This window comes from Dryobates pubescens, chromosome 1 (assembly GCF_014839835.1).
Source record: "Dryobates pubescens isolate bDryPub1 chromosome 1, bDryPub1.pri, whole genome shotgun sequence".
Taxonomy (NCBI): domain Eukaryota; kingdom Metazoa; phylum Chordata; class Aves; order Piciformes; family Picidae; genus Dryobates; species Dryobates pubescens.
In genome coordinates, this window is record NC_071612.1 from 45,889,781 (window position 1) to 45,914,569 (window position 24,789).

General features: G+C 48.3%; 1 protein-coding gene across 1 annotated transcript in view; it reads right to left on the reverse strand.

Annotated features, from left to right (window-relative positions):
* Positions 1 to 15,217, reverse strand: part of LOC104298552 (transmembrane protease serine 11E) — a 42,866-nt gene extending 27,649 nt beyond the window's left edge. The window contains exons 1-3 of the mRNA XM_054167086.1: positions 15,054 to 15,217; positions 6,276 to 6,397; positions 5,485 to 5,603 (exon numbers count right to left, since the gene is read on the reverse strand). Of these exons, the coding sequence (XP_054023061.1) occupies positions 5,485 to 5,603; positions 6,276 to 6,397; positions 15,054 to 15,217 (405 nt within the window). The remainder of the gene's footprint in view (positions 1 to 5,484; positions 5,604 to 6,275; positions 6,398 to 15,053) is intronic.
* Positions 15,218 to 24,789: the final 9,572 nt, after the last annotated feature.

A 24,789-nucleotide genomic window follows, 5' to 3' on the forward strand; every position in this document is an offset into this window, starting at 1 on the left:
ACAGCACCCCACTGGGGTCCTTCACAGAGCAAGACATTGGATTCAACCCTGTTCGTGAGCCATAAGCAGCAGGGGTGGTGCAGAGCTGTAGAGAGCTACTGAGTATCAAGTGCTGCACTTGACAGTCCTTGGGATCTTGTCATCTTTAGCAGCCCAGAGTGTGTGAGAGAGGGAGGTGCATGGCACCTGCCTGCCCCTCTGCTTCCCCTGCCTCATGGTGAGAAAAACGCGTTAACAAAACCATCACCTCCCAAGGGAGAAAACAGCCTCCTTGCTTGCCTGCCCCAGCAGAGGAACTCATCACTGATGAGTTCCAGCCAAGAACAGGCACAGCCATCAGAAGCACTCTGCAGCTTTTTTCTGCAGTGTCACAAGCGTCTCAGCAACACCCAGCAGAGAGAGGATTTCTAAATTAAACCCCCACTAATTCACTTCTGTCAGCAAGGACAAACTGCAAGAGCAGTGCTCATTACACTTTCCCCAGCATCTGTACTTAAGGACACAGAAGATTCTCTTGTCACTGGAAGTCACTGGGGCGAGATGTCCTTACACCCACTGAGTCCTGATGCAGGGATTATGTGACAAAATTCCCTGACTCCAACAGACAGGCAGCACCTTCTCAGGGGAAGCACCCCGATATCCTCCTAGTATGATCCCCAACCACTCTGCCCAGATACAGCCAATTAGTCCTGTGATGGTTTCAGATGGTGGAATGACAGAGGAGAGACTGGATGCCTTGTGGATGATGAGAAAACCAGAGAAATCCATGCCGGTCCATGGCTTGAGGGACAAACACCTTGCCTCTCCCCCAGACAACCCATTAGCCAAGGAGGGAGCCATGCTGCTCTCATAGCAGAGGGGCACTCATCCACCCACCCCACATCATGGCTTGCTGTCACATAGGAGCAGGAGAGAGTGGGGAATCGTGGGCAGAGCACAGCCCCAGGGGCAGGGGGGTACAGAGTCTAATGCAAGAATCCACATGACTATGACAGGGAGAAGCAGCCCAACATCAGCGCTGGGAACAGCTCTAGCCAAAAAAGGAGAAGGCAGGGAAATACCAGAAGCCTGAGAAAGGAGAAAGGCAGCACAGGCTGTGCTTGAAGAGGGGAAAGCACACAACATCTAGGTGAAAGTATCAGACAGCTCCTGTAGTGGTAAGAAGCACAGGCAGGTTTGCAAGTCACGGGTGGTGTTCATTTCTGTTGAACAGCCAGCCATGGACTGAAGGGATCACCTGCTGTGGCTGCTTGGTACCCACTACTGTCTCACAGTTTGTCATCTGCTAGTTTGCCATCTGAGACAACTCTCATGAGGATGGCTTGATGAGGTGCTAATTTCAAGCTCTCCTGAAAGCACAGCTCCTTCCCTTGTGGTTAAAGATGACTTCCCATACTGGACATAAAGCCGCTCAACACTGCTCCCTGCACACAGGGCACTTAGTGCTGCTGCCCAGAGTAGGCAACTGGGATCATTTCAGTCATCCAGGTCTATCTAGAACTGGCTTAGCTCCCTCCATACTTTAAGGTGTCAGAGGAGTCAAAGAAGCAAAGCTTAGAGCCTTGGAAATCTCCCCCAGGATGTTCTCAGTAAGAAGGCAGTCAGGGCCTCCAAGGCATTCCTGGGAAACACAAGAGAATTCAGACATTTTGTAGGAGAAGGAAAAAAAAAAAATGAAAGAAATCCAAGTCTGGTGCAAAGAGCTGGAGGAAAGCAACGGGCAGTTTTGTGGATCAGTCAGGCACTGAGTGAACCCACCATAAAACAGAGGCTCCTTGGGAAAAGAGCCATTGATGCTGTGCCCGTGCCCTTTTTACCCAGTGCAGGGGGACAGTCTGGCACAGTACCTCTTAGCTTAGCAAGGGGAGAACCACTGGTCCAGCTAGAAAAAGCAGGAGGCTCTAGTGAGCTGGAACATCTCTTTCCACAATGGCATTCAGTCTGGGCTGCTTTTTCAAGAGAGCACAAAGGGAGCCCTCACAGCTACTTGTAGGAAGCCAGGCAAGGATCAGAGACCTTTCATCATGTGTTCCTCAGGCCTCCCAGCTCCACCCCACAAGACATTTTCCAGACTTTCCAGTCAGCCCTGAGATGTTGACTCGTGCACCAGCTTCATCAGCTCTCTGGCATAATCTCACTGCATTCCCTCCCACCTTCAGTGAGATAAGAGAGTTGGGAATGTTCACAATGGGTGTTGTTACTACCCCACTCTGGAAACCAAAGCAAACATCAGGACACTTGCTGCCAATCCCATGGGATGCCTTCTCTATGGGACCAACACCAATTTTCCTGGTGAAACATCAACTCCAAAAAAAAGCTCCTTTTCAGGGTTGCTCTCTTAACAAATAGGAGGCTTCATCAGGAATGGATCTGTGAAAGGAGCATTTGGCAAGGAGCTGCAGCAACTCAGGTAATTTGTATGCTTCTGATTATCAGAGGTGATTCACTTCTGTTCACTCTGCACCAGGGGTTGTGAAAGACGCTGCATTTATCTGCACTGACTCACTGTTTCACAACAGCAGGTGAAGGTATCGCTGCTACTACTATGACAGTGGGAAGGCTTGGGCCAAAACCCTGACACCAACCAGGGAAACACTGAAAAGGGTTTTGGTAAATCCAGAGAAATGAGGAAATGTGATTTTAAAAAATTAAAATAATAATAATGAAAAGAATCAATATTCTCCTCCTCCTCTGTTGAAGAGATGGTGTGAGAACCCTGAAAAGAAACCACAGAATGCATCAGGTTGGAAGGGACCCTCAAAGGTCATCATGTGCAAACCCCCCCGCATTCAGCAGGGACATCTCCAGCTAGAGCAGGTTGCCCAGGGTCCCCATCAAGTTTGACCACGAATGTCTCCAGGGACAGGGCCACAACCTCCTCCCTGGACAACCTGTTCCAACCAACGTTCCACGTTTCATCACTTAGGTTCTGGAACAGAAATTCCTCCTGATGTCCAACCTAAATCTGCCCAGCTCCAGTTTCAAACCATTGCCTCTTGTCCTACCACCACAGGCCCTTCTAAACAGTCCCTCCTCAGCCTTCCTGTAGGTCTCCTTCAGATATTGAAATGCAGCTCTAAGGTTTCCCTGGAGCATTCTCTTCTCCAGTCTGAACAGCCCCAACCATCTTCACAGAAGAGGTTCTCATCTTCATGGCCTCCTCTGGACCTGCTCCAGCAGGTCCATGTCCTTATTCTGTTGGGTGCAGAACACAAGTTGGACCCAACATTGCAGGTGAGGTCTCTCCAGAGCAAAGCATCAGAATCACCTCTGTCAACCTGCTGGCCAAGGTGTCTTTGATGCAGCCAAAACCATGCAGATGTTCTGAGGCAGCTGTCTGCCAAGAAGCCAAGAGGGTATTTATCTCTCTGGAAAGCTTGCTTCAATACAGGTTTTGCTTGTAGACAGACTTACAAGGAACACACTTAAATCAGCTTAGCATACAGATCACCTTAAATCAGCTTTTGGACAATTCTGTCTCATACATCCATGTTGGATGGAATAGAATCACAGAATGGTTTAGGTTGGAACGGACCTCAGATGTCATCTACTCCAACCTCCCTGCTGTGAGCAGGGATGCCTCTCAACTAGACTCAGCTGCTCAAGGCCCCATCCAACCTGGCCTTGAACATCCCCAAGAAGGAGGCATCCAGAACCTCCAAGGGAAATCTGTTCCAGATTCTCACCACCCTCATACTGAAGAACTTCTTCACATGCACTGTAACCCTGCTCTCCCTCACCTTCGTCCTGTCTCTAGACACCCTTAGGAAAAGTCCCTCTGCATCCTTCCTGTAGAATACATTCAGGCATCAGAAGGTTGCTCCAGGTCCCCCTGGAGTCTTTTCTTCTTCAGGCTGGACAACCCCAGCTCCCTCAGCCTGTCCTCACAGCATTTTCTTAAAGCATCATTTTTCATACTGAGTAAGTTCCCCTGGAGTCAAACCCACAAAAATTCAGTGTTTAAAGCAGGGTCACCAGATTTGAGAGAGGGAGGCAGAGGAATTAAAGGCTGAAGGAAAGACAGGTCTTAAGAGAAGTCCCAGGAATAAAGGGAAGGCAGCACAACTCTGTGTGCTTGTTGTGGTGTTACTTATCAGGTCCAATTAACGTGCTGGGAAATGATGGCTCTCACTGCTCACCCAGCACTGGTATTCACTGTCACTGCTGTCACAAGTGCTCAACAGCTGGAGAGGAGACAGGGTTTGTAAGGCATTGGCTTCCTCTCAAGCAAGAAATCTGACTGACTGAACTTTTCAGCTGAAGAAGCATTTCTGTGCCAAAGGAGACACAAACCAAGAGGGAATGGAATGGCAGAAAGGGATGCAGTGATACAACTCTACTCAGTGCAACATTACTCCTCAGACTGCTCCTCAGCCCTGGCCTTCCTCCTATCCCAGAAATGCACAGTGCTTTCATGGCCAGGGAGAACATTCCCTCTCCAAGGTCCTATATCACAAGGTTAAAAGCCTGTAGTTATTGGGTAACAGCTGTCAAGTGGAAGCAGCTCAGTAAGTGCAGCTTATGTGAGATTCCATACATAAAGACATGCACTAGGAGCAGACCTTGGGAAATGTGGTATGGTCCCTGGTAGGTAAAGAGGGCAGAAAGCAAACAAATAATGAAAAGAGGACAACTTGACTGAGAAGCCAGAATGTGGGGCCAGGAAGAGATGCTAGCACTGTTGGATCCCTGCATAGTACCCTACTTCTCCAGAACAACATTCACCACAGCTCATGGCCCAAAATCAAACCAAAGTGGGGAATGAAAGCATTGATTGTCTTGTTAACTGAGTTCCAGGTCATTAAACGGGAGGCAAGAGGTAGGCATTGGCCCCTGATGAATGAATGGACAAGATACAAGCACAGTCACATGCTTAGTGCTGCAAAGAGATGATCTCTGTAATTATCATCTCTGGGGAAGTGTTCCAAAGAGAAAACAAGAAAGGAAATTGCAATGGGTCTATTTATTTCCATATCTGCTGTATGACTGAGAGCCACTCGGCAGCCTCTGCTATTTGTAAGAGGGTTTCCCAACAAACGTTCCCAAAGGTGCAGGAAAAGGGCTTGGGCATTGTTTTCCCAACACACAGCAACAGCCTGACAGGCAGAGCTCCCCACCCCATGAAGGAGAGGCTGCAAGAGCATGCTTGCCGCAGGGACAGTGGGGCACAAGTCACAGTGCCAGGGAAAGAGAAGACACAGACAAGTGCTTCGTGGTACAGGAGGAAGCTGAGGTTGCTGGCAATATCCACTTCACCACTGCAGGGACAAAGGAGGTGGTGACATGCTAGAAGAAGCAGACTGCCAAGTGCCTGGTGTGCCAGGTGTGCTCTTGACTTTCAGGCTGCCCATTTCCCAGGTCTGCTAGCCATGAGGGCTCAGGCTGTACCAGCCCCTGTGGTCTAAGAGCATGCTGTTCACACTGATGATTCTTGTATCCACACACAATCCTTAACTATGGAAAGGCAGAAGGGTCCACACTTACCAGTCTCTCAAGCCTCTCACTCAGGTCTCTAAACCTTCCTGAGGACTGTCTGGACAATTCGTTACGGTAGTGGATGTTGGTGATTTTCACACTGCTGCTGTAATAGAACAGCTTCTGATCTGCAAGGGAAGAGAGGCACAGACAATGCTCAAAGCACCAAGAGGAGCAAACTGGAGAGACACAGCTGACATCCAGACACCTGGTGAGTGAAGGAGCCTTCATCTGCACCCAATCCATACAAACACAGCTTCCAAATGTCAGAAGCCCAGAAGCAGAACTCAGTTGGTGATCTGAGCCTAGTAAGTGACAAAAATCCCAATTTCCTCAGCAGTTAGGTTTGAGCTCATAGGGGATCACAAGCTACCTTCCCTCCTAGCCTGCATGCCCACTCAGTGCCAAGCCCTGGCACACAACTGCTGGTGCCCAGGGCAAGCAACCAGAGACCCACCACAGGCAGAGGTAAGTGGAAGGCTCTGTTTATCATTGGTGTACGGGCAACCAGCAGACTTGTGTGTTAACCTCATCACAGAAGCAGATCATGAGGAACATGTGAAAGGAGTGAAAGCAAGTCAAAGCCACCAGAAACCACTGCTCTAAACTGCCCTGCACAGCAGGAAATGTTCCAAAGGGATCTACACAGAGAGGAATGAGAGCTCTAGAGAAGCTGGTGGGCTTTCTCCAAACAAGCCTTAGGAAGCCTGATGAGGCGCAAATTGCCAGCGTTGTGTGGCACAGTAAGCACAAAGGAAATGCCCTAAACACAGTACAGTGCTGTGTGGTGTGAAACTTACCATATGACAGAAAGTAAGCCAGGAGCCCAATGGTGATAGCTGCTGCTAGGGCTGTTCCAAGAACTATTAGAGCAATTTTCCAGGGCTCAAGCTGTCTTATTTTGATGGCTGGCTGATGAATTCTGGGGGGAAATAAGCAGAACAAGAGGATAAGATTAAGAAAAGATCCTTTTCTATTTACAAATACCCCAAAAAATTAAGCCAAAGTTTTCTCCCTCAACATCAGCTGATTCTTCCCAGCATCATTAATTGACTTCTCAACCTTGAAAATGAAACAACAACTCCAAACTGTTTTGAAAAGAGGCAGAAACGTGGTGCTGAAGGCCAAGGTTTAGCATCAGCCACGGTACAGAGTTAGAGAATGCTTGGACTTGATGAATTTAGAGGGCTTTCCCAACCATAACCACTCTGTAATTCTATGAAATACTGGGATATGCTAGAAATCACAGAACACAGAGTTTGAGGGTCTGAGGGGTTTTATTATTAGGGCCAAATTAAGTAGGAGTCCCATTAAGCACTTTCTTACATGGATATGGTACTTAAGGACATGGTTTAATGGCCATGGTGATGTCAGATCAATGGCTGGACTCTATCTTAGAGGTGCATTCTAACCAAAACAATTCTATGGTTCTATGTGACCCTCAACTGGAATTATTAATTAATTTTTTTTAAACCTGGTAGCTTTTCATACAGCAATGTATGCAGCTTTCAGATGGTTGAACAAATCAGTCATCAGATACACTGCCACCTTGGTTCCCCAAACTGCTGTGTGCAGTAACACTGGTGAGGAGCCTGCCATGCCTCGTGCACTCCATGCCTACACATTCTCCATATCTACACACTCTCCCAGCTGCTCAGTCCATTTCAGCCCTCAAAGCAGGGCTGGACAAAAAAAAAAAAACAAACAAATGAAAACCAGAAAAATACTTCAGAGGGTCAGCCTCTGCTTCCTCTTCTACCCAGACTAAATCTAAAAGCAAAAGCCAAGCACTGGCTGCTTCCAGCAGTATTTGCTGAAGTGATGGAATGACAGGGAAAAGCAAGGACCAGGGAACATGGGCAGGAAGCCTCCCTGGATGCTTCTCTCTGCCATGCTCTTAATTTCACAGGTGCTGATCCAAATGAACTCAAGGAAAGCCAACAGTCAGTAGTTAGACAAAAAAACTGCCTAGGAAAAAGAAAAAAGTTACTTGCAGCAAGTTCTCTCTTTGGCTATAAACTCAAAGACATCTGAAGATCCTTGCAGCCCTGTTTCTGTTATGTTACTAGCCATTACAAAATACAAAACAGGTGGCTGCCAACAGAGGCTACAAGGATGCTGAAGGGACTGGAAAATCTGTCTGATGAGGAAAGGCTGAGAGACCTGGGTGTCAAGAAGCAGGGTCCAGGCCCTTTGCAGTGCTGCCCAGTAACAGGAAAGGGGCAATGGACTCAAGCTGCAACCCAGGAAGTTCCACCTCAATGTGAGGAGAAACTCCTTTGCTGTGAGGGTGACAGAGCCCTGGAGCAGGCTGCCCAGAGACGTGGAGTCTCCTTCTCTGGAGACTTTCAAAACCTGTCTGGATGTGTTCCTGTGGGACCTGCTCTGGGTGATCCTGCTTTGGCAGGGGGGCTGGACTGAATGATCTCCAGAGGTCCCTTCTACCCCCTAACATTCTGTGATTCTACAGTTCTTGGCAGAGTTCTCCATTCTACCTCCCTCATGCAAACACTTATGCCTTGGGGTTAAGGTACAGCCTCCCCCTGGGAAAGCAGGCTGCAGGGATCCACTGTTGAGGGCATCTCAGTGTGTTCCCACATATAATTGCAAGGAATAATTGCAAGTGACTACTGCAGCTACATGCAGGAATAAGACAGCAAGCACACTGTGTATGGTACATAAATATTAAAGCAGGTTCTGGTATTTCATTCTGGAATCACAGAATCATTTTGGTTGGAAAAGGCTTCTCAGGTCATCATAAAGCCTTGCAATTACAACAGTATGACTGCAGCACAGAGAACCCAGGCTAAATATTGTGACATTTGCTTGAGTGAAAATGGGAACACTCCTTTGACACTGTTCTGGCTTGTCCTGGAACTCCTAACTAGAGGTTCCTACACTCCTGCTGTCCTCTAAAGCAGCTATTAACTAACCTCTCATCTCATGTGATTTGCTCCAAAACACATCTGTGAATGCATAGCAGAAAAATAAAAGATAGTCATTCAACTGTCCTGTTAAGTGTTTGGAGAGTAGCAGCTCCATATTTCTGAGGCTACTGCATGAAGTTGCCTTAAAACTTTCACTAGAGGAATTAAAGATATGTAGGTATAAACAGTTAGGACTCTACCTCATTAAGAAGAGTATCTCTACATCACAGAATCCTGGAATGGTTTGGGTTAGAAGGAACTTCAAAATTCATCCAGTTCTAGCCCCCTGCCACAGGCAGGGACACCTCCTCCTATGCTGAAGGCCTCATCCAGCCTGCCTTTGAACACCTCCAGGACTGGAGCCTCCACAGCTTCTCTGGGCAACCTGTTCCGGTGCCTCACATGTGTCATGGGCAAAAAGTTCTTCCTAATGTCTCAGTCAAGCTCCTTCCAGTTGGAAGCCATTGCCCTTCATACTGTCACTCCAAGTCCCTCTCCAGATGTCCTGTAAGCCCCAGATAGTAGCTCTTAGAGGAAACCATGAAGTGGGTGGTGAGTTCAGGTTTAATTTGTCCTGTGGGTTTGTTGGCTTTTTCCCCCACCCCACCCCAGCAGTCTTTGGCACAACTTACACGCTTTGCAGCTGTGTCTGCTATCTTTGTAGAGAGGCTAAGCTACAAGAACAGGCAACAAAATGAACAATCAAAGGCATTCCACTCAACACAACCCCCTCACACTCATTCTTGTAGATGCTCTTATCTTATAAGGAGCTGCCTTGATTAAACCACATGGAAGGAAAACCACTTAAAAGGTCTTTCGGCTCTAATGATCCTGGCACAGCCCCAAACTCAAATGCAGGGTTTGAGAAGCCCGTTTGAAAGGCTGGGTGCCATTCTCTGCACTGCAGAGAAGAAATGAGTCCCTGTCCTATCAGTGAAAGAGATGTGGCCTGAGAGCAGGCTAAGGTGGCTGGGCACAGTTACATAGCAGGTGCTGGACATTTGAAACCCTTTTGGCATCTTTCATACGCAAGGTAACGGTTTTTATGATTCTAACTCTTCATTTCCTCCCTTCCAAGTTCAATGTTACCATTTAATAAGCAGAACCCCCAGCCCACAATGCTTGCTCACAGGTGTAATTGCACTCAGATACCTGGCTTTCACTTAATTCATGTTTGAGGGCTTCATTTCAAAGAGGTGCAGAGGGGACTCAGTATCAGCTTCTGAACTGTGTTTCCTTAGACAAGAGGGTGTTGGATAAATACATCTTAGAAAGTCACTTGATGGCAGGGGGGCTGTTCTGGAACTTGGGATGTCTGGTTTCTGAATAAAGTCTCCCCATTCCTTTTAAATAACAACTGGGAAGATTCACTTTCCCATCAAGTCAGGCACTCCATGCCAGCACCTTGGGAACTATCAGCTCAAGGAAGCAGGAGCAGGGAGCGTAACCAAGAAATCCACAGCAGGATTAAAACCACTCCAGCTGAGAAAGTCACTGAAATTGTTCAGACCAGAAATGGAGATTTTAAGCCTGCATCACATACCAGCTGCAAGCCTCCCATTGCCCTGAGTGGGTTTTCTGCTGGGGCCCCTTCTGCCTGCAGCCTGCATGGTCCTCCCCTCTGTTCTGTTCCAGGCAGCCATGCCCATGCAGAAATCTTAAATACAGTGCAGTCAGAGACTGGATTTCACCTCTCAGCAGAAGATTGCCAAATCCCAGACTAAGATTAGTCTGATTAGGAAGAGCGGTGAAATATTTGCTGCCAAACCACAAAACCTGAAGCACAACTGCCCACGCTGACATACCAATTTTCCTTGGCTGTCCTCTCTGTCTCCCAGTCATGGTTGTGGCTTTTTCAGCTGGCATTTTCCTAGAAATAGCCCAAGTCATGAGTGGTGGTAGGAGTTTTGGAGCTCTGCATTCCCTACTTGGGTTCTCTGGATCCTGACCACAAAGAAGGGATCCAGAAACCCTGTCCTCAATAAGCTCACTCCAATAAGCCCAGAGCCAGAAGGATCCCTGCCTCTATGCATCTTACAAGGCAGCTATGAGAAGGACACAGTTAATTACATCTGGTGATTTTTGCCAACAGGAGCATTGATGGGGGGGGAGTGGAATCAGTCTCAAAGGAAAATTAAAAATCCTAAGTGATAACCTAATTTGTTTTTTAAAAACTCAATAACCATGTGATAAACACATTAAATAAATCACACGTGCACCTGCCTCACAACAGCCTGAAACCTCTTAGCTTACAAAACAAATATCAGTGTCTTGTACCTGCTGGAATTCAGAATCACTGAAGGGTTTTGGTGGGAAAAGCCCTTCAAGCTCATGCAGTCCAGCCATTCTCTCACTCTGCCAAGCACATCTCTGCCTCTTTGAAACACCTCCAGGGATGGGGATTCAACCACCTCCCTGGGCCGCCTATTCCAATCTTTGAGAACCATTTCAGTCAAGAACTTTCTTCTCATGTCCAACCTAAACCTCCCCTGATGCAACTTGAGGCCATTTCTTCTTCTCCTATCACTTGTTCCTAGGGAGACAAGGCCACCCCCCACTTCACTGCAACCTCCTTTCAGGGAGTTGTAGAGAGCAATGAGATCTCCCCAGAGCCTCCTCTTCTCCAGACTAAACACCCCCAGTTCCCTCAGCTGTTCCTCACCGGCCTCTCAATGTCCTTCTCGGAGTGAGGGTCCCCATTAGCGTCACTTCTTGCATAGAAGCAGAATTAAAACTGACTTCTACAAGTCAAATTGCCTGCTTCAGAGGAGAAGCCTCCAAGGTGTTTCTCAGCAGGGCAGAAAGCACTCTGACACCTCTGGGAAGCTCTCCACTACCTGCAGTGAGCTTCACCTCAGAGACAGTGTCTAGCTAAGTCAGAGTGACAGTCATCATGACCAGGAAAGAGAACACAGGCTCTGCTCTGGCATGCATGCATTGGCAGTGTCTGCTCAAGAAAGGTGCTGACAGGACAGCCCAACAGCCAAACCCAACAAGTCACCTCAAGATGATCTCTTCTGGGCTATTAAATGTCCTTTGCTTTCAGTCCTGTAAGAGGGGTGTGTTTAGACAGACCAATCTTCTCCAGAGTTTTACAACAGACAGTGCTTCAATTTTATTGATGTGGTGTGAGAAGGAGGAAAGAAGAGAAAATGCCCTGTCTCAGCCTTATCAGTCTCTGTGAGCACACAGGGCAGCGTGCTCACAGGACACAGCACAGGACAGTGGTCAGTCTGTCTGCTGACAGAAATCTTTTACTGTTACATGAAATGTTACTGGAAATCAACTCCATGCACACCAGATGAAGACTTCTGCAAGTCTGACAGAACAGAGCAGCTCTTGAGGCTGCACCTTGATTCTGGGTTTAGTTTTGAGCCCTCACTCCAAGAGGGACATTGAGGTGACAGACCACATGAAGGTTTTTTGGTTGTCTTGTATCAGAAGCGTGACAGATTTAAGCAATCCCATGCTTTGTGTCAGTTTGACTTCATTCATAATGAAGATCTCTCTTGTAACCTGTAATATAGACATGAAGGACAATGTGATGGACACAGAATGGCTTGACTTTAATGGCATTCTGCTGAACCAAATCATAAAACCCTCTGTGAAAATTCATAATGTGAGGCACTTCTGCAACACTCTGTAAGAGGATCAGCAAAGGCCAGAAAAGCTACTGGGTGCCCACTGGGGATTGCTCAGTTATGATGAGAAGATCTTAAGGCTCAGGGAGGAGGTCCTTTCTCATTCTGGTTTTCTTGTCTAAAATGGCAAAGGAACACTAATGGTACCAATTCCATACCAGTTCAATCAGTGTAGCAGAGTCCATAACACTTCACTGTGGTTTCTTGGTATCTGCATCTTCTCTGGGGCAAACTGAGCAGTATTTGGTTTCTCTTTGGTACCATGCAGGAACCACATCTGCCTGCTGCAATAATCAAGGTTAACTCCCACTGATGCCAATGCGACATGAGTGTCCTTGCAGCAGGGCTGGTATCCATTTCCTGTTACACCTCAGCAGCCTGTAATTTACAATCATTTTGTCCAGCTCCTGCATGACAAACTGGTGCAAGTGGCACTGCATTTCCACCTACCTGTAGACTATCACATACTGCAGCAGTCACTGTACCTCACCCTGCCAGGGCACTAACGCTTCATGAGGAAGTTGGAGGTAGGGCACTGCTTCCCAGACTGCAGGACACAGCACAACAGAGGGACAAGAACAGCAAGGCTGTCTACTCCACCCAGCCTTTCTTAGCAGCTTTGCTTCCTGAAGGATTTTATGGAGCACGTGCTCCAGCTTAGCTTGAAATGTGATAAGAGGCATCTTGGGGCTGGATATAGCTAGAGCTGAAGCACTGCCCTTACAAGACACAGCACCACAAGCTCAAGCAGCGCAGCTTCCAGCTCCACACTCAGGTCTATGCCCTTGCCCAGTGAAGAGCTCTGGACATTTCACAGGCTGCTTGGGGGCTTTGATTCAGACCAGGCTGTCTCCATCCCTGCCCAGGTGTGTAAATATTCAATTATCCAACACATGATCCCTAGCATCCTGCAGATTTTACAACGATCTAAGCAAATATCTACTCTAACTAAATCTGCTAACAAGGAGGCAACCAAACTCGACACAGGTTGTTTAACTACCCCCCCCCCAGCACACTGTCTATAAGGTTATTTACACCCCTGTTGCTATCAGCAAGACCTGGCAACTGGCTTCGCACCTAAGCAGAACAGGGAATGGGTTCTCTACTCTGCCCCGGAGAGGACTCTTGCTTGACATCCTCTGTGTGCAGCATGCACCAGCTGGTGTGCACAGCTGATGGGACTTCTGCTTCACCTGACAGATAAAGCAGCAGAGCTTTTAGGGCATGGATACTCAACAAGGCAGAGGGTCTTTGGGTATTGAGCAGGGTACCACTGGGGAGCACAGAACTAAAAGCTGAACTCTGTCTTCTCCTGATAAAGTCAATATAGACTAAAATGTTATAGAACCATGGAATTGTTTGGGCAGGAAAAGAACTCTAGGATCAGTGAGTCCAACCAGCAACCTAGTACCACCATGAACATTAAACTATGTCCAAAAATGCCATGCCCACACATTTCTTGAACACCTCCAGGGATGGTGACTCCACCACCTCCCTGGGCAGCCTGTTCCAATCCCTGACCAGTCTTTCAGGAAAGAAATTATTCCTACTATCCAGACTAAACCTCCCCTGGCACAATTTGAGGCTCTTTCCTGTCCTTCTATCACCTGATACTAGGGAGAAGAGACCAACCTCCATCTCACTGAATTTTCCTTTCAGGGAGTTGTATAGAGCAATAAGATCTCCCCTCAGCCTCCTCTTCTCCAGACTAAACAACCCCAGTGCCCTTACCTGCTCCTCACCAGACCTGTTTCTCCAGACCCTTCATCAGCTCTTTTCCCCCTTCTCTATTGTCCTCACAAAAGGAGAAAGCACTGAAGTGGCCACAAATAAATTTTCTCAGTCCAGTATCCATGTTTCTATTTCAATATGTCCAGAAATAATTAACCCCTCCAATTCTTAGAAATACTGAGGATGGGAACAATAAGTAGCCTTGCAATTACCCCCAGCCATTTACCCAAAGCAGTACCAGAGAGGAGATTAATGTAGTCTCTAGCAATCCCTCCCAAAATACAGCCCCCCCACCAAATCATCAGTGTTACACCCCCCAGTAATTCCAGATTCTTCTAGATTCTTGCTCCTGAGGTTATTTTTTCAATCTTTGTCAACTGCTGAGGCAACAACATAAACCAAACTTGAGGGAGGCTGAACATCTCCTCCTGTTGCCACTTGGAATCAGGAGCCAGAGAGTTGAACAGAAACGACAAATTCGAGGAGACTCACTGGACATTTATGATCAGGTCCTTGCTCTGACCCAAGGAAGCAAGCAGTGTGTCACAGCTGGGAGACTTGGTTCTGTTAAAATGCTCTGAATTTTCCAGCACTGTCTTAAATGTTGTTACAGCAAAGCAAAACTGAGGCCATCCAGCTCCTCTGACTGGACAAAATACTTTGGCACAAAACAGCTTGTCAGAGTCGTGCTGCCATCACTGGACTTTTAACTGGACTGTTTGAGGGAAATAATATTGTAACTCAACCCAAGTGAAACCCATGGTTTCCCAAAATTGTGTTACTAACACTGGATTTTGGCACAAAAGAACTTCCCAGATTATGCACTGAGCAATAAAAGCTTGCTGGGGCAGGATAAGACAATCACAGCGAGGAAAGGTGTCAATCTAAGCCACCCTATTCTCTCGCTAAAGAGAAGGCAGATATTCGTGCTCCTGGCCACGCTAGGGAAGGATTCACCTCTGCATTTCTCACTCCAGCCATGTGTTATTCTTTCCTTCCCAACCACAACATCCAAAGCCTCCCCTTCAGCCTGCAGCTTACTCTTTAGCTTTCCCCTTTTCAGGCTGCATATTCCAGATGGGTCCATGCTGTGCCCTAGATCTAAAAGGATGAGAGGAGCAGAGAGAGCAGCAAGGTCCAAGGTGAGGCAAGAGAACAGACAAACTCCTTTTCCAGATCTATAGATGTCCTTGAATTCCTAAAGCTGTCCCACAGGCAGTATCCTTTACACCCCCTGCACCTCCAAATCAGACTTCCCGAGTTAAGACACACCACCTACTTTTGAAGGTCCCATGGCAGGTCCCGGTAGGTCTGGTATCCCTTCTGACCACCAACCAAGGCTCGACTGAAGTCTGGGCTACGTAGCGAATGCGGCTGGTAAACGCAGGAGTCGCGCTGACTGCTGTGACGGGAAGGGAAAGGTGCTGAATGAAGATCCTTCATTGAGGCACGGCTGGCGCAACACCCAGCACCCTGTGGGTTATTGCAAAACGAGGGAGCAGACTTCAGCGTGAAAACAAGCAGAGGTGAGCATGGAGTTGATAACGAGACTGCAGCCTTCGGATCAGCTCCGCATCAAAGAGCTCCCCAGGCAGAGATGGACAGAGCAGATAAACCGGCCCAGGCACGAGGGCTGGTTCTTCACCACAGCACAACAGGAAGCGCCAGAGGTTTCCCTTTTCCAGCACTCCCTTTCTGCCCAGCCTGTGTCCCTGCACCAGGCCTTCTCCTGAGCGGCACCTTCTGTCCTGCGCTCACTGCGAGGCCCACAGCACCTTCTGCCCTGCGCTCGCTGCGAGGCTCACAGGACAGAGGCACCGCACTGCCCGCAGCGCTGAGCCTCTGGCCTTCCAAGGCAGCCAACACAAAGGCCAAACACAACCTGCAGGCACCAATGGCTCGGTCAGCCCGGCCTGTTCTCCTCAGCGCTCACTCCTGCACTGCTGTCCTGGTCTCCCTTGGCATCAGAGACATGTCAACTATAAGTATCCAGCCTCCTAATTACATGTTAGTCACTTAATGGCTGGCATAACCCCGCCTGTGGAAAATGCTTACTCAGTGAAAATGGCCACCAATCTGCTTGGAATTCCCTTCTCCCAGCACAAACGTGACCCTTCAGAGCTGGCTGGAGAGGGGCAAAGGTGGACATCCTCCAGTGAGATATTAGCTATTTACATCTAAAAAACAAAACCAAAAAGGAAAATTGCCAGAACCCAAAATTCCGATTTCTAGCCTTCGATGCGCTTCAATTTGCGCCAAAAGGTCTGAAGCGTTTGCTTCTCCAATGAAGTCTCAACATTTCAGTCATTTTTATGGGAACATTTCTCATCTTCCAGAATAAAAAACCCTCTGTAACAGAGTGAGGAAAATACTACTACTACTACAGCCAAGACAGAAGTTTTCCTTACTCATACCAAGCCCTTTCCCATCTTTTCCCAAAAATGCCCACTTGGGTGCACTCGGATGCAGTTGTAGGCACAGCCCATTTTTAGCAGTGGGAAAAGTTGACTGGTGTTGCACAGCATCTCCTGTTTCTTTAAGACTGATTTCTTCCTTTGCTTTAATCAAATCAATTAATATTTTTGGGGCTTCATCTAGCTTCCAGTAGAAAAAGCCCTGCTGGAGTTCCCTGTCTTCCATGAGGATTTACAGACTGAATACACAGTTACCTGTCAAGCACTCTCATCCTCTTTGGGCATTCTCTTTCCCCTCAGCTTCGTTCTTTTCTATTTAAGGGTTAATAAAACTCAACAAATTTTGTGCACAAAGGCAAACCCTGCTCCACCCAGAAACACAGCCCACACCCCCAGGGACTCCAGATGAACTGGGGATGAATTACAGACCAACTCAATCCAGAAGTCAAAATAGTTTCTTTTCTTCCTCTCTTTTAATACTGTGATTACAGAACCTGACATCCTTGCAAGACTCACTCATAGAACAGAGAAACCTTAACCGAGTTTCAGACATAACACAAAGGAGGACACAGAAACTTCTGCCCAGAATGGTCAGGCTGAGGTTTTGCACAGCGGACTGCTCACAGAGAGCAAAGCTGGCAGCACTGTGAGCAGATTACTGACATGAATTTGTTCACTAGTATTTATTAATCAAGTGCACTGAAATCTAGACCAAAACCACTGAGAACAGAGAACCTTTGAAGTCTTTACCTTGCAAGATGGAGAATATTTTCCCTGATGTGCCCAGAAGTTCAAAGGCCAGTTCTGCCCACCTAGGTTCCAGCAGGAGCAGGTTTCAGCAAACAGGTCCCTCAGATTTTGGCCTCTGAAACAAGGCTCTGGGGAAGCAAACAAAATGAATTACAATATAAGGTTGTAAAGGGTCTCAGAAGGTGGTGGTAGAGGGAAGGTCTTGAAGAACAGATGAATAAACATCTGGTAACTTTCAGAACACACTAGGAAGGACCTTCTGGTTGTTATTCCAGAGCATGAACAATAGAGGTATTCCACAAATGTGATTTGACTTCCCTACAATCAAGACTATTTTTGTGATCTGCATCATTAAAAATGAAGCTGGAGCACATCCCCTGTGTAGACAGCCTGCAAGAGCTGAGGCTGTTCAGACAAAAAAAGGCTCTGGGGAGACCTTAGAGCAGATTTCCAGTACCTGAAGGGGGCTACAAAAATGCTGGGGACGGACCTTTGACAAGGGCTTGGAGTGACAGGATGGGGCAATGGCTTTGAGCTGGAAGAGGGAAGATTGAGACTGGAGATTAGGAAGAAATTCTTTACAGTGAGGGTGGTGAGACACTGGAACAGGTTGCCCAGGGAGGCTGTGGATGCCCCCTCCCTGGATCTGTTCAAGGCCAGGTTGGATGAGGCCTCAAGAGACCTGGTCTAGCAGGAGGTGTCCCTGCCCATAGCAGGGGGGCTTGGGTAATCTTTGAGGTCACTTCCAACCAAAACCATCCCATAAATCTATGAAAAAGGTTGCTTTTAGTTTCAAATGAAATGTTAAAATAAACTGTCCTGGAAACCAGTGGAAAATGAGAAAACAGACTTGTGTCAGATCATGCAAAAATCAGATTGCATGCACCTGCCCCCCAGGAACAATAAACAGTACAGACAGGCCAGAAAAGGGCAATGATTAAGGACTAATTTTCTGCACAATGAATCAGCAAGCTGCACAGTGCTTAGTCTGATGGGGTTATTCAGCAAGCTGAGGCAGCTACCAACCTTTTTTTCCTTCATATCAGGGAAGCAGAAGGGAAGCCAGCTATCAAAGCATGGGGGTGGGAATCCCAGAATGTGGGTACACAGGATTTTTGTGAATGAAAGTGTAAAAATTAACCCTGCAAAGTCAGCCCAGCCGGTCAGACAGACAGACTGCTTGCCTAGGAATGGTAATAACAGGCTGCCTGAGTTTGTGTTTGCATACTTACACAGGCTCCTGGGCTGTAGAGGCAAAGAACGCCTTCAGAGAAGTCTTTTTTGCCAGCCCCATAGCAATAACATCTTTGGAATTTACAAGCACAGATGCTTTACATAATTGTCTCTACCAGTTACTCAACTCAGGCCATGAGTTTTAGTCCAAAGACTGCGGTCAATCCCTTCTTGACAGAAATATTTGAAAGAGCTGACAGAAGTGATGTTAAACAGCATGACCTTGAACAAGCTGAACCAATCAGACCTCCCTGGAGCAGGGGGTTAAAGGAGGTGACCTCTTGTACATCCCTCCCAACCTAAGTTACTCTGTGATCCTGTGACCACATGGTGAGACCGAAGTGGTACACTGTGCTGAAATCCTTCCTGAGGACAAGGTCATTCCTGTTTCATCAGCACACTTTGACAGCTCAGTGGTGGCTTCAAGGCCTTCCCCTTCTGAAAAACACAAGGCACCCTGCACTTGACCTTCAAAGTTCAGGGCAAGTTCTAAATGAGACGCATTCCTACATACTTTGTAACTTCAGCTGCGGACATAACTACACAACCCTCCTGTTCTGACAAAGAAGGTCAGCAGTTCATTATCCTATACTTTCCTTTCCCACAGGAAATTCCCAGCCACAGTATTCAACAATTGTTACAGAGAAAACCAACACCAGAAATTCCACATAAAGGATAGAATGATTCTCCAGAGCCAACGTCAGAGCAGAGCAAGGAGAGAAGGCAGGTTCTTTATCCTGAGCCTTAAAAAGTCACTCAGAGCCTGATTTATGATATAGAATCATAGAATTGTTTGGGCTGGAAAAGCCCTTTAAAATAGTGAGTTCAACCATCAACTTCACAGCCACTAAACCATGTCCTCAGGTGCCATGTCCACAGGTTTCTTGAATACCTCCAGGGATGGTGACTCCAACACCTCCCTGGGCAGCCTGTTCTAATCCCTGACCAGTCTTTCAGGGGAAAAAACATTCCTAATCTCCAACCTAAACCTCCCCTGGCACAATTTCAGGCCATTTCCTCTCCTTCTACCACCTGATATTGGGGAGAAGAGACCAACCCCCACCTGGCTCCAACCTCCTTTCAGGGAGTTGTAGAGAGCAATGAGGTCTCCCCTCAGCCTCCTTTTCTCCAGACTCAACACCCCCAGTTCCCTCAGCTGCTCCTCACCAGCCCTGCTCTCCAGACCACTCACCAGCTTTGTTGCCCTGCTCAGACCTGCTCCAGCCCCTCAAATTCCTTTTTGGAGTCAGGACCCCCAAACTGAACCTAGTATTTGAGGTGTGGCCTCACCAGGGCTGAGTATAGGGGCACAAGATCACTTCTCTGCTGTTGGCCTCACACTGGCTCTAGTTCAGATGCTGTCAATCTGCACCCTCAGGTCTTTTTCTGCTTGGCAGCTTTCCAGCCACTGTGCCCCAAGCCTCAAGTGCTCCCGGGGTTGTTGTGACCCAGGTGCAGGACCCAGCACGCCCATGTTGTTCTTTGCTAGCCAGCACACAGAGGCTCATAGATGCTGTGGCCCCAAGCTCTGCCGTGTGGATCTGTGCTTCCCTGGTTGCTTTCCAATTAGTCCCTCTTTCAAAGCCCTTCTAACAGAAACTGCTACGCCCGTCTGAGCAGCAGCCAGACGGGCCAGCCCAGGAGAGCTGGCAACGCCCTGAGACAGCCCAAGTCCCCCACTGCCAGAGTCAGTGAAGAAGAATTCATAGCTGGGCAGCCCATGGAAGGCACAGAGGGTGCACACAGGTGTCTGTCCTCTGTAGCTGCTTGGCCACAGCTGCTGCTTGGTTGCTACAGTGGAACAGCCAAGCCTGCATTTTCTCCCAGGTGTTGCCCAGCAATCAAGCTGCTCTCTACAACCATGACACAACCCCCCTCCTCCCAGACAGGAGACAGGCATCTCCCAAGGGATGGGAGATCTTTCTATGGCTTGGGCTGGGCCTACAAAGAAACAAGGCACATTAAGATAAACCAAAAACCTTTACATTTCAAATAGAACAAAAGAACAGCAGCATCATTTCACACATCAGAAGCACCAGAGAGACTTTACTGGGAGCGCTACCACAGACGTCTGCAGGAGGCAAAGCACTCAAAACAAGCCTTTTCTACCCATTGGTGTCACCACAAAAGGGTTAGCTTGGATTTGATTTTGATTAGATGAGACATTAGGAAGAAGGTCTTCCCCATGAGGATGGTGAGGCACTGGAACAGGTTGCCCAGAGCTGGGGAGACTCCAAAACCTGGAAGTGTTCAAAGGCAGCTTAGATGGGGCCTTGAGCAAGCTGGTTTAGCAGGAGGTATCCCTGCCTGTGACATGGGGGGTTGGAACTAGATGATATTTAATGTCCATTCCAACCCAAACTGTTCTGTGATTCATATTACTTGTTAGCAGCTGACTTGCCTTGTGGAAGCCAGTCTGGCTCTTTGAGATGCTTTCTGCCACAGCTGTTGTGTGTCCCAGTCTGCTCAGCAGCAGTATGCAAGATCCCCCCAGTGTGGTTCTTGTGAGCAAGCTCTTGATGTCTCACACACTGCATTAGCCTTCAAGGCCTAATAGGCTAAATTAGACAGAAGGAAAATCAAGCCCAGGGCCTCCATTCTGCAGCTGCTTCAACTCTGGCTGTCCTTTCACCCAGAGTTCAGGAGCTGAGTCACTCTTGACAGAAAAATGCAGCAGGCTTCAGGCGAAACTGCTCAGCATCAAATGAGGGTCCTGCTTGGTTTACTGCCTCCCTCTGGGACCCTCTGGCCCAGCTGACTCTTGGGTAACCTGCTCTCTGCCTGGGTGGCACAGAACAGACTATTTGCCCTTCTTGGTTCTGCTATTTTCATTGATTACTCAATCCAGTAACAGTGCCAGACAAGTCAGGGACAACAGCACTAAGTACTGCGTCTAAGGGTCAAGAATGAGGATGACCTGGTGTCAGTCTTCTTCAGGCTGTCTACCAGAGCATTCACCCATCACAGAAAGAGCTGAGGGGCAGTCAGCCCATCTGAGACAGTACCATGGCCACATGCCCTTCCCCAGAGCTGCTGGGCACTTTGGGGGAACAGAATCACAGCTTAACTGAGGTGGGAACTCTGGAGATGGTGCAGCCCAAAGTCCCTGCCCAGAACAAGGGGAGCTAGGCCAGAATGCTTAAGGTTATATCCAGCTGGGTTTTGTTTCAAGTTCAGCCACTCTCACAGTAAAAAATGATTTTTTTCTCTGATGTTCTCACCACCACCCAGCACAGGAGACACTGTTTCCTAGTACAACCCCTCCATCTGTCTGTCCTCTGGGGAAGGCACGAATCCAGTAGGTATGCAGGTCATGTCTGCTGGCCTGGACCTGTCTGGCTCACAGGTCCAAAGGGTGAACAGTGCAGGTGTCCCACAGGGTCTGGGGAAGGTCAGAGATGTATGAAGACTGCAGGCAGCTGACTGTAATGACTTCAAAAGAACCCTCTGCAGTTAAAACAGTCTCTGGATGCCCAGCTGATGGGAAGTTCTTCCTGAAGGAAGGGATTGCCCAGGGGCACAACTGGAGGACAGAAAGCACAGGAGCTATCCTCCCTTTACATACCAAAAGGCCACAATAAGGTCTTCTCCAGGCTGAACAGCCCCAACTCTCTCAGCCTGTCTTCACAGAAGAGGTGCTCTGGCCCTCTGATCATTTTTGTGTCCTCCTCTAGACCTCTTTCAGCAGTTCCACATCTTTCTTGTGTTGGGGGCTCCAGAGCTGGCCCCAGCACTGTGGGGCAGCTGGTCTAAGCAGAGCACAGCAGAGGGGCAGAATTCCCTCCCTGCATATGCTGCTGGGGATCAGCCCAGGACAGGGCTGGCTCTGGGCTGTGAGCACACATTGCCAACTTCTGTACAGCTTTTCATCCACCTGTACCCTGTGTCCTTCTCCACAGGGCTGCTCTCAGTCCCATCATGTCCCAGCCTGGATTGATACTGGTGATTCTCCTTACTCAGGTACAGGACCTTGCACTTGGCCTTGCTGAACCTCATCAGGGCCACTTTTCAAGCTTGCCCAGGTCCCTCTGAATGACACCATGTCCCTGCAGGCTGCTGATCACACCACTCAGCTTGGAGCCACCTGCAAACGTGCTAAGAGTGCACCCAATCCCATTATGTCCTTAATGGAGACATTAAACAGCACTGGTCCCAGTACAGACCCCTGACACCACTTGTCACTAATCTCCTTCTGGACATCGATCCACTTATCAATACACTCTAGATGCAACCATCCAACAAATTCCTCACCCACCAGATCCTTATCACTCCAATTTAGAGAAAAGGATGTTGTGGGAGACCACTTCAAAGGTCTTACAGAACTCCAGATAGATGACATCTATAGCTCTTCTCTTGATCACTGATGGAGCTGCTTCCATCACAGAAGGCCCATCAGGCAGGACTTGCCCTTGATGAAGCCATGCTGGCTGTCTCAAATTGCCTCCCTGTCCTCCATATGCCTTAGCAGAGCTTCTAGGAAGATTTGTTCCATGATCTTCTCAGGCACTGAAGTGAGTCTGACAGGTTGCTCGTTCCCAGATTCCTCCTTTCTGCCCTTTTAAACAAGGGGTGTGATATTTCCCTTCTTCCAGTCTCCAGGAACTTCACCTGACTGCCAGGATTTTTTCAGCTGCCATGGAGAGTGGCTTGGCAACTCCATCAGCTAGTTCCCTCAGAACTCTAGCATCCATCTAGACTTATCCATCTCGTAGATTTGTGTATGTCCAGATCCCTTAGGTGGTCACAAACCTGACCTCTTATAGATAAAGCAGATGAGCTACTATTTGTTTGACTTGCTTCTGAACTATCCTGACTTGATAAGTTCTGGAAAGTTTCCTTTGCAGAAATAACAGATCAAAGCCCCCAAGGAGACTGTTTTACAGAAAGATCCTGGCTCAACCACACATGCTGCAGGACATGAGTTGTTGGTCTGGTCAGTGCTTCACTTCAACTGCTTGGACAGGGACTCCACCCCCAGCTCCCCAGCCAGTTTTGGCCTAGACCCTCGGGCACAGTGACCAGCAGCTCAGTGCTCAACAGTGCTTCACGAGTCACACCCGCAGCATGCCCTGCCAGAAGCTCAGTGCTGAGCAGCTTCCTCTAAGCCATTAAAAAAAAATCCAAACTGCTAACACTGTCCTTTGAAAGTCTGCCTTTTTTGCATTTGATCCAGTAAAGTGTGAAAAAGGGGCTCCTGCTCTTCCAAACAGGTAGCTTGCTATCCTTGCCAACCCTGCACACAGAATGGTAGGGGTTGGAATGGACCTCCAGAGATCATGCAGTCCAACCCCACTGTTAAAGCAAGATCACCCAGGGCAGGTCACATAGGAACACATCCAGGCAGATTCTGAAAGTCTCCAGAGGAGACTCCACCACCTCTCTGGGCAGCCTGCCCCAGGGCTCCAGCACCCTCACACTTAAAGAAGTTTCTCCCCATGTTGAACACCTCCTGTGTTCCATTTTGTAACCACTGCTCCTTGTCCTAGCACTGGACACCACCAAACAGAGCCTGGCCCCTTCATCTTGACACTCACCCCTCAGATATTTATAGACATTACTAAAATCCCCTCTCAGACTTCTCCAGGATAAGCAGCCCCAGGTCTCTCCTCATCAGACAGATGTTCCAGTCCCCCACGTCATCCTCATAGCCTCCATTGGACTCTCTCCAGCAGATCCCTGTCTCTCTTGAACCGGGGAGCCCAAAACTAAACACAATACTCCAGGTGTGGTCTCACCAGGGCAGAGCAGAGTGGGAGGAGAACCTCCCTAGACCTGCTGGACACACTTTTCTTGATGTACCCCAGGATGCCATTAACCCCCTTGGCCACAAGGGCACATTGCTGTCCCATAGAGAATTTGCTGTCCACCAGGACTCCAAGGTCTTTCTCCAGGGAGCTGCTTTCCAGCAGGACAACCCCTAACCTGTACTGGTGCCTGCTTGTTCCTCCCCAGCTGCAGGACTCCACACTTGTCCTTGTTGAACCTCATGAGGTTCTCCTTCACCCAGCTCTCCAGCCTGTCCAGGTCTCACTGGAGGGCAGCACAGCCTGACAGGGTGTTAGCCACCATCAGTGAACTTGCTGAGGGTCCACTCAATTCCCTCATCCAGGTTATTGATGAAGATACTGAGCAAAACTGGACCCACTACTGACCCCTGGGGAACACCACTGGCCACATGCCTCCAGCGGGACTCTGTGCTGCTGATCACAACTCTGAGCTCTGTTGTTAAGCCAGTTTCCAACCCATCATCTAACCCACTGTTCCTGGAGTTACCTACAGGGATGTTATGGGAGGCAGCATCAAAACCCATGCTGAAGTCAAGGTAGGCAACATTCATTGCTCTCTACCTATCCACCCCGCAACCAAGCTGGTGCACTGCTTTTTAGCCTCTTAGATAATCCCAAATTCCAATCCCTTCAGCTCTTAGTGTTCTAGACCAAGATCAATGAAGCCAAACATATTGCGTTCATCAAGAGATATCTCCTCTATCTCAGCCTATGGTACAGTTTGTACCAAGCTTCCCCTCCTGATGGGAAGGGGACAAGAAGAAATCTGGTGTCTTTGATCAACAAGAATCATTGTTTACCCTGGGGAAAGGGAGGCTGAGGGGAGACCTCT